Raw genomic sequence first — 18,542 nt, forward strand, 5'->3', positions numbered from 1 at the left:
AATTAAAGCTTTCGTGGTAAAGAAAATCTAGCTGGAGAAAGAAAGAGATTATCATTTAAAAACTTTTAAAACTGATATCCTTAGGGAACTAGGAAAATCAGAGCCCTTTTGGGTCATACGTGCCCTGCTGGCCTAAGGCATCCTAGTGCCACTGGGAGTAATAACTTTTTGGCTCGTTGGTACAGGTCGCCTGGACACCACACCCTACTGCAGCGGGCACGGCAACTACAGCATCGACATCTGCGGCTGTGTCTGCGAGCCCGGCTGGAAGGGCCCCAACTGCAGCCAGGCCTCGTGTCCCAACGACTGCAACGACCAGGGCAAGTGCGTGGACGGGCTGTGCGTGTGCTTCGAGGGCTACACGGGCCCGGACTGCGGCCAGGAGCTCTGCGCCCAGGGCTGCGGCGCCCACGGGCGCTGCGTGGGCGGGCAATGCCTGTGCCACGAGGGCTTTGTGGGTGACGACTGCAGCGTGCCTCTGTGCCCCCACAACTGCCACGGCCGCGGGCGCTGCGTGGACAGCGAGTGCGTGTGTGATGAGGGCTACACGGGCGAGGACTGTAGCGAGCTCATCTGCCCCAACGACTGCTTTGACCGCGGGCGCTGCGTGAACGGCACCTGCTTCTGTGAGGAGGGCTTCACCGGCGAGGACTGCGGCGAGCTCACCTGCCCCAACGATTGCCACGGCAATGGGCGCTGTGAGAACGGGCTGTGCGTGTGCCACGAGGGCTTTGTGGGCGACGACTGCAGTGAGAGGAGGTGCCCCAGCGACTGCCACAACCGCGGGCGCTGCATGGGCGGGCGCTGCGTGTGCCACGAGGGGTACCTGGGCGAGGACTGCGCGGAGCTGCGCTGCCCCAACGACTGCCACAACCGCGGGCGCTGCGAGAACGGGCAGTGCGTGTGCCACGAGGGGTTCATCGGGGAGGACTGCGGAGAGCTGCGCTGCCCCAATGACTGCCACAACCGCGGGCGCTGTGAGAACGGGCAGTGTGTGTGCCACGAGGGCTTCACCGGGGATGACTGCGGCCAGCTGCGGTGTCCCAACGACTGCCACAACCGCGGGCTGTGCGTCAACGGGCAGTGCGTGTGCGATGAGGGGTACACGGGCGAGGACTGCACGGAGCTGCGCTGCCCAACGACTGCCACAACCGCGGGCGCTGCGTGGAGGGGCGCTGTGAGTGTGACAATGGCTTCACAGGGGATGACTGCGGTGAGCTGGCCTGCCCCAATGACTGCCACGGGCGTGGGCGCTGTGTCGACGGGCGCTGCGTGTGCCAGGAGGGCTTTGTGGGTGAGGACTGCCGGGAGCGCTCCTGCCCCAACGACTGCAACAACGCGGGGCGCTGCGTGGATGGGCGCTGTGTCTGCGAGGATGGCTACGTCGGGGATGACTGCTCCGATGGTAGGTGCAGTGTCCCTCTGAACTGCTTCCCCTTGGGCCAGCCAACAGCCTTGGACACTCCATGAAGTTTTTCCACAGAGCTGGGCCTTGTTGCTGCTTTTTCAGCATAGTCCAAGCAGCAGGATCAGGGATACAGCAACACCAGTAGATCTTAGCGTCCTGAAATACCAGGGATAAGTAGTGTAGCAGTTTCTGGTGGCTTTTGGTGGTCACCAATACAACAGGCTGCTGATGGTGTTGCAGTGCCTTTGTCACCTCCATTTCCGCTCCCACCACAATGTCACTGGTGCTGTAGCCAGCACTGGCTGGAGTTTGTTTGTCACTATGACCCTTCAGTTTCTCACAGTACCTCTTGATGCTAGAAAAAAAAGCTGAAGGAAGCTGTTCTAGCCAAGGAGAAAAGGGAAATGGTCCAGCGTCTTCTCCACATGTGTTTGTGTATCCATATATATACATATATATAAAAAAATACACAATACATATGTATATGGATGTGTGTATATTAGATCTCACAGAAGCTTACAGGAAAATCATGGGATCAGCTGGAGTGGAAACTTAGCTATAAAGTCACATGCTTGGTTTCCCAGGACCAGTGACTCTATGGAAATTGATAGAAAATTTTGGCAGCCTGATAATGACAGGCAATACAACATAAATGAGGTGGATTTCTTTAGTAGATCCTGGGGGAGAAATTGTGAAACTAAATTTTGGTAATGAAAGAGTACCTTGGGGTTGGGAACACTATAAAAGACAATGAATACCCTTTAAAAGAAATTCCCATCATTCATCTCCTCCTTCTGGAAGGTGCCTAAGCCCTTTGTGATCTTGCACAGGCAGATACGTTGCAAGTATTTACTCAAATAATAATGTTTTGTTTTACTTTGGAAAAATCTGTGGAAATCCCAGGACTTCTAGCTCTACAATCACATGCTGCTGGCAGTTGAATTAAACATCTGAATCCCTCAGGACCCAGCTATAGCACTCTTGTGCTGCAGCCATGAGAGGAGCAGCTGGAACACAGTCAGCCAGAGGTTGTGAGCAAGTGTGAGAGCAGAAATTGGCTTCTGGAAATGTCTGTAGTCTCCATCAGCTGAGCATTCCTTTCCTCAGCAGCTAATTTGTGGGACATGCCTTCCCCATTCCCTGCGTGTGAGATGAGCCTTAGGAACTACTCCTGGGAAAATGTGAAACTGGGCAAGTCATTATTTCCTGAGCCTTGAGAACTTCTTATAACTTTGGCTTGGTTTTCTTTTTTCTTTTTTCCCCCATTCCCAGTGTCTCCTCCAACTGAGCTGACTGTGACCAACGTGACAGATAAAACTGTCAATCTGGAGTGGAAGCACGAGAACCTCGTCAACGAGTACCTGGTCACCTACGTCCCCACCAGCAGTGGGGGCTTGGACATGCAGTTCACCGTGCCAGGAAACCACACAGCTGCCACCATCCACGAGCTGGAGCCAGGGGTGGAGTACTTCATCCGTGTCTTTGCAATCCTGAAAAACAAGAAGAGTATTCCAGTCAGCGCCAGGGTAGCCACATGTGAGTTTAATGTTCCCTGTGTTCATCCTTTTGTCTACTCCATTTGCATCCCTCTTTTGGGGTGTTGCTTATTTTTTATTTTCTGTTTTCACTTTGTATGTGTTGGCTTGCATCCCTTTCTTGGGGGTATTTATTCTGCATTCTTTATTTTCGGTTCAGATATATTGATTTACATTCCATTTTTTGGGATATCATTTCTTTTGTATTTTCTACTTCCAAATCAAATGTTGGCCTGGAAAAAACAGCCTTCTGCACTTCCATTTTCTACTTTTTTCCAATACCAGGGACTGTGTTAGAAGCACAGTTCACAAGCTCTTCTGCTCTCAATGTCTCCCAATATGGTGTCTTTATGAATTAAGAACCTTGGTTTCTTTATTAAAATGCACATTTCTTTATTATAATGTGCATTTCTTTACTGTAATGTTCATTTAAAAAACTCTGGTAATTCTTCCTGAGAAAAAAATTTAAAATGACACAGCATATAAAAGAGCAATATGAAATCACTTGAATTCAAACTATTTTGGCTGAAATACAGGTTATATTTGTTTTGCATCTTTGCTGTGATTTACTACATCTTACCTTTTATCTGCCTGTCTGTACTTCTGTTGTTCATCTTCTTTTTGTTTTGTGCACATCACTCTCATATCTAAACATCCCAATATCAAAAGGTGCTCTTTGACTTCTGTCACTGAGCTCATTTCTGGAGAGCTGGGGCAGGATTCAGCTCTCCTGACTTCCAAAGTTAACACCAGGCTTCTTTCAGGAGAGCACAAAAAAAGAGATTACGAGGATAAAATTTTTTTATTCTAAGGTGACATTTAACCAGCTCAGGAAAACCTCTCCAAAGCCACAATAACTGGATCTGAGAAGAGTTTAACCACCTCATCTGCAGATCCCCACCTGGCAGATATTTTTAGAAGTGGAAAGATGTCCCACCCCGGTGCCCTATTTATGGGAATTTGACACTCATGTGAGAATATCTCTTTCTTCTGCCACAGATCTGCCTGCTCCAGAAGGTCTGAGATTCAAATCTGTTCGGGAAACGTCCGTCCAGGTGGAGTGGGACCCTCTGAACTTTTCTTTTGATGGCTGGGAGCTGGTCTTCCATAATATGGTGAGGAAGAAGTTTCATGTATAGAATGAAAAATCCTGGATTTTTATGTCTGTACTCACTGATTGTCCCACGTGTTCCAGAAAAAGGATGATAATGGTGACATAACCAGCAGCTTGAAAAGGCCAGAGACATCCTACATGCAGCCAGGTTTGGCACCTGGGCAGCAGTACAATGTGTCCATCCATATCGTGAAGAACAACACCAGAGGACCAGGCCTATCCAAAGTCATCACCACAAGTAAGCACAACCTGTGTTTGGTCTGGTTTTAGTTGGCCACCAACAAAACATCTGCTATTTGGGGGTTTGTAAACAAAGTGAAAGTCAAGCTCTACACTGTGAGTTAATAGGGGGGGAAGGAGATAGCGGAGTTGCTAATGAATACATGAGGAAAAAATAATTCCTCTCCACATTACCTGTTTGAAGCAGAAGGGAAATTTATGTCCAGCTTAGCATGCACTTTTATTCCTTTTTCAAGATGTACATCAGCAGGAACTGGAATTCCTTGCTAGAATTTGTTTCATCCTGGTGATATTTGCATGAAGAGCATATGAAGGTGGCGAGGCTCTTAGGGCTCCTGCTTGTTTTTCTTTCAGCATCTAGTTTGAAGGAGTTTTGATGGATTTGCTTCTGATGGATTGATTCCATTCGGGGTCCAAAACTATAAGAACCAAAGGAAGAGCATAAATGAGGATATTAATTTTAACTTTGTTTTGAATCACCAATTAAAAGCATAAGAATATGGACGTTTTTCATGGCAATATTTATTTTTAAAGCCCCTTTTCCCCTCTCTTTTTCTTGGTAACAGAGCTTGATGCCCCCAGCCAGGTGGAGGCCAAAGACGTCACCGACACCACAGCTCTCATCACGTGGTCCAAACCCTTGGCTGAAGTTGAAGGTGTAGAGCTCACTTATGGCCCCAAGGACATTCCAGGGGACAGGACAACCATTGACCTCTCTGAAGATGAGAACCAATACTCCATTGGCAACCTGAGGCCACACACAGAGTATGAGGTGACGCTGGTCTCTCGTCGAGGGGACATGGAGAGTGACCCCGTGAAGGAAGTTTTTGTCACAGGTGAGGGGCTGGGAAGGTGCCACAGGAACCACCCATCCTCCTGTGCTGTTTGTGTCCTGTTGCTGGAGTTGGCAGTTACTGATCAACACAGAATCAGCCCAGTTTTAGAGGTACATGAAAGTAGAGAATAATTTCCTGTGCCTTTTATGCCTTGTTGGCTCACCAAAATATTTAGACCCTCCCCGTAAGAATTTGAATGTATTTTAAAGATGGGAATTAGGTTATTGTGTCTTTTCCCCTAAATCTCTATTTTAAAAAGCAAATTTCTCTGAATCATTTGTCTGTCCAATGAGCTAAATATCTTCTGTAGTTCCTATTCCATCTTATTTCTCTTTCCTAATTAGTTTAGAAGCAGAGAATTGGTTGTTTTTTTTTTTTCTTCTTCAGTTCTGCAAATATTCCCTGCCATTCTTTTATAAATTTACTGTGCTCCTCAGTGATTCTGGGAATGTTTTTGGAAAATGTGGGTCCTTTAGCAGGTTATCAAGGCTTGATGCATTAAGAGAGCTGTGAATTACATCCCTTTTCATCCTAAAATACAGTTGTTATTTTGGAGCAGGATTTGAGGCTACTGTAGGTGTGAAAAATGAAAGCTCATTGAATTTCCCTATAATATTCACCTTATTTTTGGGACTTAGAGTTCCTTCCAGCCATGAATGCAAGACGTTACTGAACACAAATTCTAGATATGACCAGTTCTTTACTCTTTTTTCCTTTTGAAAGCTGGGGTATTTGTAAAGGAAAACTATTCTCATCCAAGTATGTTTTCCACAAACCCATTTTATAATAAAACTAATTATTCCAATGAAAATATTAATTTTGTCTCAGGAGACAGAATTTAAATTTCTTGAACTGAACCTGATGAACTCACTTTTCATGCTAGAAAACCTCTGTTTTTTACAGTTAAGACATAACAGGATCATGTGAGAGGAAGCTTTACGTGTCATTTCACCTTCTAAAAAGCACTGTCACATGAGACTGCTGTCAGAAGAGAAATATTCCTAATTATTAATTTATTGCTTGGTTGGTTCCAGACCTGGATGCTCCAAGGAACCTGAAGCGGGTGTCCCAGACTGACAGCAGCATCACCCTGGAGTGGAAGAACAGCCACGCCAACGTTGATAATTACCGAATCAAGTTCGCCCCCATCTCTGGTGGGGACCACGTGGAGATCACAGTGCCCAAGGGCAGCCAGGCCACAACCAGAGCTACACTCACAGGTAGGGGGATGGAGAGATTGTCACTAGTGTCACATTGTTTTTGTCAACCCCAGGGCACAGACATGGAGCAAAAAAGTGTCCTTGTGGTCAACATACATTAGAGGTACAAACAAGTTTTGAGTGATCTCAAGCACATTTTGGGGGGACAAGAGGTTGCAAATTTGAAATTAGATGAGATATTAGGAAGGAATTGTTCCCTGGCAGGGTGGACAGGCCCTGGCACAGCTGTGGCTGCCCCTGGATCCCTGGCAGTGCCCAAGGCCAGGCTGGACAGGGCTGGGAGCAGCCTGGGACAGTGGGAGGTGTCCCTGCCATGGCAGGAGGTAGAAAAAGATGATCTTTAATGTCCCTTCCAACTGAAACTATTGCATGATTCTATAATTTGAGTAGACCAAACTGAATTGAAAGCCATGTGAAATGGATTTACTGGCCAGCAGAAGACATGAAACCATTTCACCTCCACATGCATCCCTGAATCCAACAAATCAGTTCCCCTAATTCCAAGCAGCTTTGTGGAAGTGGCTTCACATGCCAGGCTCAAGAGGCATTTTCATGTGCTAGGGGTGGGATTCACTGGTGCCAGTCTGCAGCTTGTCAGCTGGAGGGTCAACAGAAACCTCAGTTCTTTGCATAGAGAAAAGCAGATCTCTCACTCTGCATCCATTCAGCCTTCCTTATTCCAACAAACACCTGCAGGCATATTCATATGGACAGGAACTCACATTTCTTCTCTTCATCTCATAGGTTTGAGGCCTGGGACTGAATATGGCATTGGAGTGACAGCAGTGCGGAACGACAGGGAAAGTGCTCCTGCTACCATCAATGCCGGCACTGGTGAGTGTCCTGGTCCCATTAGAGCTCTGGAGGAGGCACCTCAGGTGGAGCCACTCTTTCATTTCTAAGAGATGCTGGAAGAGATATTTTAGAAAGTTCTTGATTTCATTTTGCTACTTTTCTCCTCAAGGAAAACAAAAAAATTCTGACAAAGGTCATGATCTCTGAATCTTTCTTTTTCCCGCTCCTCTTAATGTTCTGGGAGTTTCATCTCCAGGTCAGCTCCTTAATGATAATTATGCTTGCACTGATCACTCTGGCCATCCTCTGCCTTTGAGGGTTTCTAACAGGAATGGTGGTAGCCAAAATTTTGATGTGACAAAGTGAGGTTGCAGTAGTCCTGACTGACCTTCCAATCCAGAATTTTTCACACAATACCCCCTTTTCCCAGCTGAATAATCTGAAGGCTTTATTTCTGCCTCTCAAGTACAAGGGCAGGAAATTTGTTCTGGTTTTGTCTGTAAAGGAGAACATCATCATTCTCTGTGGTGTTTGTGAGGTCTCCAGGACAAGGTGAGAGATGAGAATTTGACTCCATGTTCTCAGAAGGCTGATTTATTATTTTACGATGTTATATTATATTAAAAGAATACTATACTAAAACTGTACTAAAGAAAGAGAAAGGATACAGACAGAAGGCTTCACAAGAATGATAATGACAACTCGTGACTGACTCCTCAGTCTGACACAGCTGATGGTGATTGGTCATTAATTAAAATAATTCACATGGAACCAATCAAACATTCACCTGTTTGATGAAGCCACAATCCAAAGCAGCAAACACAGGAGCAGCAATCAGATAATTATTGTTTTCATTCCTCTCTGAGGCCTCTCAGTTTCCCAGGAGAAAATCCTGGGCAAAGAGGATTTTTCAGAAAATATCATTCTCTACCCATTTCAAAGGATCCCAAAGGTGGGCAGACCCTGAGCTGCTGCCAGACCCCCAATGGAGATATTTGTTGGAGAAGATGAAACAGGAAAGCCTTATAAATATGATTGCCTGGTAAAGGATTTTGAGAATATAGAAACTATAAGTGAGATTGAAATGAAAGCAAGCTTTGAGATCCCTCAGTTACTGAACAACTGGAAAACAATGGCATGGCCAGCTGAACGTGATCCCCTTTTGATGGAACAACACCCTCTGCTTGCAGACAGGCCCAAGGGTCAGAGCAGACCCTGCCAGCTTTGCAGAAGGGGCCCAAAGAGGAGTTTGTAGGATTTAAAATGTAACACAGGATGGTAATGTAGTGATTCTTATAGGCTGTATGGAAATGCCGTAGGATTTGTATCTTGTGCTAGATTGGTTAGTGAGAATCAGAATATTCAAAACAGAAAAAGTATTTATCATATTTTTATGGGAACCTCACTCTCTTACCCTCTTACTCTCTTATCCTCTCATCCTCTTTCTGTGTTGCATCCTCTCTCCCCCTCTCTTCTCTCAGCCTGCTCTGAGCTGTGCCTGGCAGCTCCCAGCAGGGCCCTGCACCCAGGCCCTTTGCAATAAACCCCAAGTTCCAGACCTGGCTGCAGAGATCTCTCGTCTCCATCCGTCCCGACCGTGCTACCCCTGTCACTCCAACAGATATTCCTCTACAGATGCCTGAAAAAATCTCTCAGGGCACTTCAGAGACACCTCAACTTTGCTTGTTTTTCACTTGTAGACCTTGATAACCCCAAGGACCTGGAAGTCAGCGAGCCCACTGAGACCACCTTGTCCCTGCGCTGGAGAAGGCCGGTGGCCAAGTTTGACCACTACCGCCTGGTTTACACCAATCCCTCAGGGAAGAAGAGCGAGGTGGAAATCCCAGTGGACAGCAGCTCCTTCCTGCTGCGGGGGCTGGAGCCAGGCACCGAGTACACCATCAGCCTGCTGGCAGAGAAGGGACGGCACAAGAGCAAACCCACCACTGTCAAGGGCTCCACGGGTGAGTAACAGCCTCTGGTGGTCACTAGCCCAGGGAGGACTTCACCTGATTTCCTAATCCATGTCTGGGGAACGTCCTGCAGAGCAGACAGCTCTGCCAGCATGAGAGTGAAGGATAGGTGGGTTTACCAGCCAGCAGAAGACAAGAAACCGTTTCACTTCCACATGCATCCCTGAATCCAGCGAATCAGTTCCCCTAATTCTAAGCAGTTCTGTGGAAGTGGCTTCACATCCCAAGCTCAAGAGGGATTTTCATGTGCTAGGGGTGGGATTCACTGGTGCTAAATCCCTCTCTGTGTGTCCCTCCCTGCTGTGTTCACCTCCATGTTCCCAATGATTTCTTGCTCATCCCTTGAGAGGCCTCACAAAGAGCTCATCCACTGGTCCTGCATGGATGTAGAACTCATTCTTTGTTTTAGGTGAGGCTGGGTATTTTTGTACATCATGTCTTCTAACATGTTTTGCTTTCTACAGCCAAAAATCTAAGAGGAAGAGCAAGCAGAATGTGTTTAACTTGGTTTGTTCCTGACTAATTTATTCTCTTCACAGCAGGCCATCATCCCTCAGCAGGGCTAGTGGGGCTCTGGTGTTGCCCTATTTCAGTTTTCTCATCCAAAACTGGAAAAGTTTTCTGCTCCAATCTGGTCCAAGCCACCATTTCCACTAGATACTGTGACTTATGTTTGTGTTTTTGTCATCTCCATTTGTGCAAACCACTCCCACTGACCACTATCAGATGACTTACTGAACAAGGTTTTATCTTTTGTGAAACATTCTGAGCCAAGGTTTGTTGCATAGAGAATTATATCTCAGTATAGAACACGAATAAGACCTGAATCTTTAGGTTTCTCAGCCTAAATCCTGCGAGGCAAAGCTTAACTGCTCTAAGCAAGCAGAGATGGTGAAATCACAATCAGCTGGGCTACAGTTATTGTCCTTAGCACACACCAAGGTGTTTATCCTTTTCTGCCCAGTGACCATCTGTGAGGTGAGCACATGTCAGACAGTGTAGATTTTACAAATTAATAATTACACAGCTTAAATTAATAATTTACACAGATCAAAGCTGGGTTCATATTCCCTGGCAGCGCTCACGCCAGCACAACCTCTGAATGCTCAATAGAGACAGCAATCCATCAGAGAGTTACATGGGCTGGAAACCATCAGTCCTGATGAGTTGTTTGGTGCCTAAGTCAGGCCTGTGTCCAGGGCAGGGAAAAATTAGGGAGCCTTGAGGTACATACAGAAAAAAGGAAGCTGTAGGATTGTGTGGCAGGAGTGAGCAGGCTTCAATTTTCCAACTCTCTCTGTTGGAAGACTGAGAGGTTTCAAGGAAGTCTGCAGGGATGGTGAAGAGGCAGAAACTGTGGAATCTCACAGCCTGGTCTTTGCAGCACCAGCTTCCAAAGCTTCACAAGGTGGCTTCTTTTTCCTGGTGTGCCTTATATATTTTTTTTTTTTTAAGAAATACCTTCTCTGGCTGCTGTATTTGTTTTATGTCTTTACTCAGAGCAGTAGTAAACAGAGAGGGCTCTGCAGTGGGCTCCTGGGAGCAGCAGTTGCCATAACCTTGCTCTGTGACCTTTCTGCTGAGTAGGAATGGACAAATCCAAACACAGAGCACAGGGAGCAGAAATTCTCTGGAAGCCTGGGCGGTACAAGGCAAGTGGTCTCTTCAGTTTGCCTTTCCATCTACCCTCAGGACACTCCTCTTTATCCATGTTCCAGCACTTGGGAGGTCCCAAGTCCTCAGGCTGAAGCCAAACAATCTCATTTTATCCTCTCTTGTGAAGGCAAGCTGAGACATTCAGAACTCGCGAACCTCTAGCAAAGGACACATCACAAAATACATAATACAGGATGGAAGCCAGTGTTGCTTCTGTCCCTTCACAGGGATGAAGTGCAGTTCAAGTGACACAAAGTCTTTTTTAACTGATATCCTTGCTCCTGCACTCAAGGGATGGCAAAGATTACAGAGTGAAGTTTGCTAAATTTTGCTGAAAAGGAAAGACTGAATATTTCACATTTCCATTTGCTTGTTTGTCTCTTGTAGCTCCATGTAGTGTAACCCTAATGCAAGCATTGAGTCCTGACCCAGAGGAACTCCCTGAAATGAGGGTTGTTTTTTTTTTTTGCTCCAGAAGCATCAGGAATGCAGAAGAATTCCATGAGGGACCTTGTGGTCCTGAAGGGAACAGACCACACAGCTTTAGTGTCTTGTGGTGTGTGAATACAGGAACCCACAGCAGTTTTGTGCTGGAGTAATGGAAGTGTCACCGCAGAGCCCCTGGGAGCTGGGATTGACAGCCTCCAAACCAACATTTCCCATAAACCAAGGTGTGAGGATGGGCTGGAGGGCAGCACTCTGCTCCTCTGGAAGCTGAGGTACCACAGGAAACTCCTTTCTGTTATTAGCGAGGGTGTCAGGAGGGTCCCACCTGCCACTGCACATGGGATACAGGAACCCACAGCAGTTCTGTGCTGGAGTAATGCAAGTGTCACAGCAGGGCCCTTCCTGCCCAGAGAACCCCTGGGAGCTGGGATTGACAGCCTCCAAACCAACACTTCCTATAAAATTGAGGTGTGAGGATGGGCTGGAGAGCAGCACTCTGCTCCTCTGGAAGCTGTGGCTCCAACAGGAAACTCCTTTCTGTTATTAGTGAAGGTGCCAGGAGAGTCCCACCCGCCACTGCACGAAGGTTTGACTCAGAAATTAAAGAAAAGGAGCCATTTTAGTCCTTGGAGGGACCTTGCCTTGAGCATGTCCCAGCAGATGAGCAGCTCATCTGCAGGGTGAGCACGTCCCCAGTGCTCAGACTGCAGCTTTGTTCTGTCCTGCTCTGCCCCTGGAGCCCTGCCTGCAGAGCACAATGTGGGGCCTGGAGCAGGAGGGATGCCAATACATCAGCCATAAGAGGCCTGGGGAGATAAATGAGTGAGAAACCAAGAGCCAAGCTCAAATGCCTCTGCTGAAGGACCCAGATTGTGCAGCAACTGCTGATGGATCGTGGATGTGATACTGTCTTGCCTCTGGGAGTGAGCTTGAACAGCAGAGCATGGCTTGGAGAAGTGACTTTTCCGTTCTGCTGAATGTTTTCCACAAGATTTATGCTGTTTACCAAAGGCCCTTGTCCGTGGTGTGCGTCAGCCCCTCTTCCTCTCCTGGCTTCTCCAAGGCTCAGATTGCACCACCCTTTCTTATACAAACTCAAAGAAACATCAGCAAGAATGATTAGGTGAGCCAGCTCCATGGGAAAGTGCAGTACTGAGCACTGGGAAAGTAAATTTGCCAGGGAAGATTGTCCAATTTGTTCAGCTGACTCCTCCTCTGAGAGCACCTGGAGCCTGAGTTCAGTTTTTAGAGGTAGCTACTCCATTTCTGGAGTATTTCTGGCTTGTGATGTGCTGCAGTGGTTTCTTCATGAAATTCAGAGGCGCACAGGCACTGCAAGCCCAGTTTAATCAGCTGATTAAGAGAGGGGGAAGTGGTTTAGCCAAAAGGGGCTAAAAAGAAAACCTTGCTGGGTCATCAAGAGATTGGGAAAGTGGCTGAGAGCCCCTCTTGGGGAGTAATTTAAAATCCCAGATTCAGAAGAAAGAAATAATCCAGAATACTTCTTGCTCTATCCCAAGGAGTTGGGGAAATGTCCTGGCAGCACACGAGCATCCTTTTTAGTAAAACCTCCAGAGAAACATTCCAGTGGAATTCCTCAAAAGGCCAACACCACTCCACAGATGTATTCAGGCCAGGCTCAGCCTGGAGATTTTACCAAGAGATATTGAGCTATTTCCTAAGCTGACAGTAAGAAGTGTTCCAGCCTGGGAAGGAGTGTATGTTTGTTATCCATCCAGTTTCCCTTTTACACAGCTTCTATCTCTGTTCATTCATCTCACCACTGTGAATCATTCTCTGGCTGTCACCCACCCACCTAAAGCTCCCAGAGCTCTCTGCTTTTTCTGCCCATCTATTCCCCTCATTGTTAAATCAAGTGTTGGAGCTCCACTGTTCTTGTTATTCTACAGTTTGATTGTTTTCCAGATTTTCCATTATCTGTTACAGCATTCTGCCTGCTAAACAAAGAACACTGATATTTCTGTGGTATCAGAGTATTTTCCATGTATTCACATCATTTTCATTTGTCCATCTTCTGTTTGTTTGTACACAAAGCCACATATTCCCCTGATACACATGAATTTAATGTGGGATATACGAGTGTTAATATCTGTGGTAGAGGAAAACCATTCTTTCTCACCCACAAATTCATTTGTGGAGTCATTAAGTCCAAGGTGATATTCAGAATTACATCCCCTATGTTCCATGGGACAGCCTATACATGGAACCTCCATGTAGCTGCCAAAGTTGGCACAATAAAATAAATCCACTTGCGAATCCAGCAAATTTCTGGATTCAAATCTCACACAGGTGGTTGGTCCCTCAGGTTTTTTATAATATACTTGAACTGCTGCTGCATTTTCCATCCAGATTGGAGTAACCAAATCCTTGTGTGGCTGTGCTAGAACAGGCAGAGACCTGGCATGGTCAGGGAAAATGAGGGGCCAGTTTTGACTGATCTTACACAGGGCTCTCTCACACACCCTCAGTACATCAGGAGTGTAACGCCACCCTAATTTTATGTTGCCTCTTGTATTTTTGAATGTTTTATCTTCAGTTTCCAGCTCAGGGTTCAGTTTCCCAGGGGGAGCTGTCCCTGTAGGATGCACTGCTGCCCTCTCCTCCCCACTGGACTGCCCACTCTTGTCTTGAGCAGGAACCCTCCCAGCAAAGCCCAGCTTTGGTTTGGAAAGACAGGAGTCTGCTAAGGAAGGCAGGAGCCTCCCCTGAAAGGGAGAATGTAAACCCTCCCCACCCCTCCGAATTGCTGTAATTTTAAATTAAAGGGGCTCTCAGGCAAAAATATGGGAGCAGGAAATAACAGTTCTTTAATAGGGAAGAAAGTAATAAAAGGATAAAATAAACAATGCAGTCCACTGGAACAACACTGACAGAGTCAGAACCCAACCTGACACCCTGTTGGTCAGGGTGTTGGTGGCAGTCCCATTGGAATTGTGGCTGCAGCCCTCCTGCAGTGTCAGGGGTGGTTCTGTTGGAGCAGGGGGGTCCTGTAGAGAAGGATGTATTCTTCCTCTGAAGATCCAGTGGAAGAAGAGACAGCTGCTGTTCTTCTGGGGAATCCCATGGAGAAAGCTGTGCTGGTGTCTCAAAACCTCTGGATTATATCTGGGTAGCAATGCTTGGCTCCTCCCTCTGGGCGGAGCATCTCCCAATGGGATGTTATCGTTCTTATCAGCCATGCAGTGATATTCAATAGTCTGTTATCAGCAATGTCCCCTCCCGAGGGAGGTGTGAATGTGGTCACTCAGAGAGAGAGATAAGGCAAACTGCCCACTTGACAAAGGTAATCTGCCATACAGATGGTAATAGAAAACATCTTGCATTGCAATCTGGAACACCAGCCCCCCAAAGCCAAGCCACCTCTGTGCCTGCTAAATGAACAACTTTTAGACTAAACAAGTGCCAGTGCTCTTGATGCTGTATTTTTTTGCCTGTTCCCAGAACAGGAAAGACCTGCTTGGCACCTGCTGATGCACAAGCAGCTGGGAGTTGCAGAATGGTTCCAAACCTTCCTGCTTTGTTCCACGAGCAGCCCTGGAGCAGGCAGATAACAATTCTGACAGGGGTTTACTGGGAAAGAGGGGATGATGGCAGTGGTGAGCGCTGTAGCTGTGCTGGTGTGGTGGAAACACGCTTATCTCCCGGCTGCAGCACAGGTAGAGCCTTCTCAGAACATGTCTGGGGTGATTTAAGAGCAGTTCTTACCTAAATCAAGAATATCAATTACATATGTAAATATAAATATTCATATTATATATAAATATAAATCAGTCTTTGCCTCACAGGCTTCTCTCCTTCCCAGAGGTGAGCAGAAAACAATGTTTCCACACCTGTAGTTACCTGAGAGCATATTTACAAGCTAACATTTCTGCATCCATTTGAAAACATTTCTAATTGATTTTGCTCCTCTGAAAACGTATTTCTTTGTGATGGATGTGTGAATTTGGAGACATGTCATGAATCCTGAGCAGATATTTGTGCTGAGCTGATGGATGGTGCTCGATGACTTGCTCTCTCTTATTGAATGCAAGTGGAGCATGAAAGCAAGGAAGTCACCGAGGTGTGAAATGATGTGGCTTCCCACTAATGAGGAGATAATTCTGCATGTCAGAGAAATCCCCTGCCTGGTGCCTTGTGGCTGGCATCAGAAGCTCCTTGCCTGTGACCTCCACAGCTCTCAGATTTCCAGAATCTGACTGTTCTACAGGACATATCCACAGATCATTCAGCATGTTGAAAGCCAGGCCTCTCCCCTTTCCATTCCTGGGAATGTCCTATAAGAAATATTTTTTAAGTTCTTTCTATCCTAGTTTTTAGGCAAGAATGTGTGTCCCCTCCACTTTCTTCTGCATGTATCACAATGAATAACTCCTCCAAGCCTGTTTTTGGTAGGATGTGAGGAGCTTTAGCATGTTTCTGCTGTGATTTCTCAGCCTGGCTTTAGATGTGTTTGCGATTTTCCGCATGAATTCCCTCCATGGTTTGTGTCAGGAGCATTCGCTGATGGGTGTAGGAAAGACAAAGGACATGTTTGGATACCGAGGGTTCCAATGCAATGTAAATGAGCAAAGTTCTTTGGAAGTAATCAAAGAGAACTGATTTCCATCAGCTGAGGATGTGCCAGCTCCCTGCTGGAAGCGTTCCAGCTCATCTCTGCTGCTCGGTGGCTCTGTGAGAACCAGGCTGTGAGTGCTGCTGCTCCCTGTGCTCCAGGCCTGGTTTCAGTCTCCAAAACCAGGAGAACTCCTCTGCTTGCTTTGTTTAGGAGATCCCAATGCACAGCCCACAGAGGGTGTTGGAGCAGGTGTTAGCTGTTGTTTGGGGGGTTATTATCAGGAAATTTTGGCACTTTTTATAGCACTTCCGGCCACCACACCTGGAGAATCAACCAGTGAAACACCATTTGATCCTCCCAGCCCTGCCCCTCCCCAGCTCAGTTATTTAACATCCCCCAGCCCTGAGCCTCCTGCTCTGCTTTTATTCCCCCTCACTCACCCAGCTCAGAATCACTGTGGCTCTTCATGACCTTAACATAACCCCCAGGACTTGCAGTGGTTCCACCTGTCCTGGGCAGCACAGGATGAGGTATTTGATCAGTTCCCCATCACTCTGAAAGGCCTGTCCATTTTAAACAGAGCACAGGAATTATTTCTGCTGGGAAATCTTTGAGAAACAGAAATTCCCAGTCTCCCAGCTGGCACACAATTGCAGATTAACCTCAGTGGAAGTACCCAGTGCCAGCTCTCTTGGTCCCTGGAAGCTCTAGCTGCTGCAGGTATTTCCCATGGATTCACAGCCACCTGTTCCTTTTCTGCTTCAAAACCCAGAACTTCATTTCCATATGGCTTTGGTACAGATTTTAGGCTTTGTGAGTGATGCTTTTCCTCCTGGCTGGTTTATTCTTCCTTTTGCATGGGATGTAACTCTTACAGCTGTGGAATGAGAGCCTGGGGTGGTGCAGCATGGACACTGCCCCATGCAGTTCTGAAGGTGATGCAGCATCAAATCCCTCTTTTCCAATTGCATGCAAAGAGAGACGTTGATGCATCTGCTGCTGATAAGGGATGTGGGAGCAGAGAGATGCTGCACGTGCTTGTCTGGATTGTGCTCAAACACAGCAGGAGTTTGGCATGGCAGTGGTGATGTCAGAGAGAAAAAAAGACTGTGGCACCTTTCAAACTCCCACCTCTTACCCCTGTTCCATGAATTCCATGAGGTGCCAGGGCTGAGTTCAGTCATGACCAAAGCACCAGGGTGGGAGCTCAGATCTAAGGACTGCACTTGTCCAGCCCTCAAAACCAAATTCCCAACAGGAGTAAACTCCCAATAGGAGACACAGAGATTACAAAAAATACTCTCATGGTTTGTTTTTTATGTTTGTTTTTGGTTTTGTTTTTTAAAACACCATCCCTTGATCTTTACATACTTTTTTGTCATTGTGGTATTTGTAAATTTTAAACTACCTATGTAGAGACACAGAGATTATTTCACAGAGCCAGAACAGTCTCACCTCTCCATGGTTTCTTCTCTCTGATTATGGTTTTGGTTTTTTGTTTTTTTTGTTTTGGTTTGGTTTTATTTTTTGGTGGGTTTTGTTTGTTTGTTTGTTTGTTTGTTTGTTTTAATAAGAAACATCATCCCTTGATCTTTACCATGGCACTGTGGTTGCTTTGTCATCTGTGCTGGTTGGCTGAGGATTTTGGAGCTCCCCAGCAACCCTGTTTGGTTCATGATTCCACAGGAGAGCCCCCTGGTCACTGGAGAGCATGAGAGGGTAGTTTGCTTTTCTGTCAGACATGCATGAGCAACAAATGGCAGGAAAAGGGGCTCTGCATCATGGAGGAGAATGAAACTGAGCATTTTCAGAGAAATCAGAATTGCTTTCAACCTGTGATTGTTCCTGCATTACTTATTATAACCAAGCTTCTATTTAAAATATTTAACTTCATTGTAACTTTAGTTTCACTTTCATTTTAAGGAAATGTATTTGTTTTATTTGTTTCTGTTGACACCAACAGATTGTGATCTCTGATACAACCAGTTCCCTTGCTGTCCTGCTTTCTCTTTTCCAGATAACAGTCTTGTTTTGGCAGAATTCATATTTTACCTCAATGAATTTCCTTTCTGTTCCTGGTAAGGGAAGACAGCTCTGGATTAATGCATTTCTTTTATTGTTGTTGAACACCACCATCATGTCATAAACAATCTCTTTCCTTCTAACAGCATGGGAAAAGCTCAACAGAACTTCTGTTCCTGAATATTAGCAATTTACTGATTTGTTAATGAATTTTACTGAAGGTTGTTATGATCTATGAACGCTCAACCTCTGAAAATCCAGCCCCAGCTGCCTGCCTAAGGCTTTGAGCAGTCATGCAATAATCACTCTGGTTTTACAGGGAGAAACTCCATATGAGTGATGCTGCTGAGCCTAAATTTCATTTATTCCAGGGCCCCCTTAACTTCTGTATTACAATATGCATAAAGTCGATGTCTACAATTGACAAATCTGATCCATTTCCCTTCATGCAGCATCTCTTATGAATTCTCAGTCATGCAGAATGGGATTATTCAGAGACACTCTGTTCTTACTGTAACACTTATGTGCAACAATTCAAATAAATCAGAAGGGTGCTAGAAAATCAGCACAGGCCACAAGTCAGTGACAGAGCACACAGGAGTTTCCAGGTAGAAAAGCCAAGCAGTGCTCTCTCATTTTTACCACTGACTGTTAATGTTAAGGAATCAGTTGTGTCCCCTTTGTAACAAAGAACTTTCCATTCTTGCTGAGCAAATGACC

The 18,542-nt window shown here is 46.1% G+C and overlaps 1 protein-coding gene across 1 annotated transcript in view; it reads left to right on the forward strand.

The window, feature by feature from the left end:
- TNC (tenascin C) overlaps nucleotides 1-18,542 on the forward strand; it is a 77,229-nt gene that overhangs the window by 26,659 nt on the left and 32,028 nt on the right. Inside the window, 9 exon segments of the mRNA XM_030961241.1 lie at nucleotides 186-1,136; nucleotides 1,139-1,405; nucleotides 2,681-2,944; nucleotides 3,943-4,058; nucleotides 4,139-4,295; nucleotides 4,864-5,133; nucleotides 6,168-6,353; nucleotides 7,098-7,187; nucleotides 8,849-9,112. Of these exon segments, the coding sequence (XP_030817101.1) occupies nucleotides 186-1,136; nucleotides 1,139-1,405; nucleotides 2,681-2,944; nucleotides 3,943-4,058; nucleotides 4,139-4,295; nucleotides 4,864-5,133; nucleotides 6,168-6,353; nucleotides 7,098-7,187; nucleotides 8,849-9,112 (2,565 nt within the window).

Source organism: Camarhynchus parvulus, chromosome 17 (genome assembly GCF_901933205.1).
Source record: "Camarhynchus parvulus chromosome 17, STF_HiC, whole genome shotgun sequence".
Lineage (NCBI taxonomy): Eukaryota > Metazoa > Chordata > Aves > Passeriformes > Thraupidae > Camarhynchus > Camarhynchus parvulus.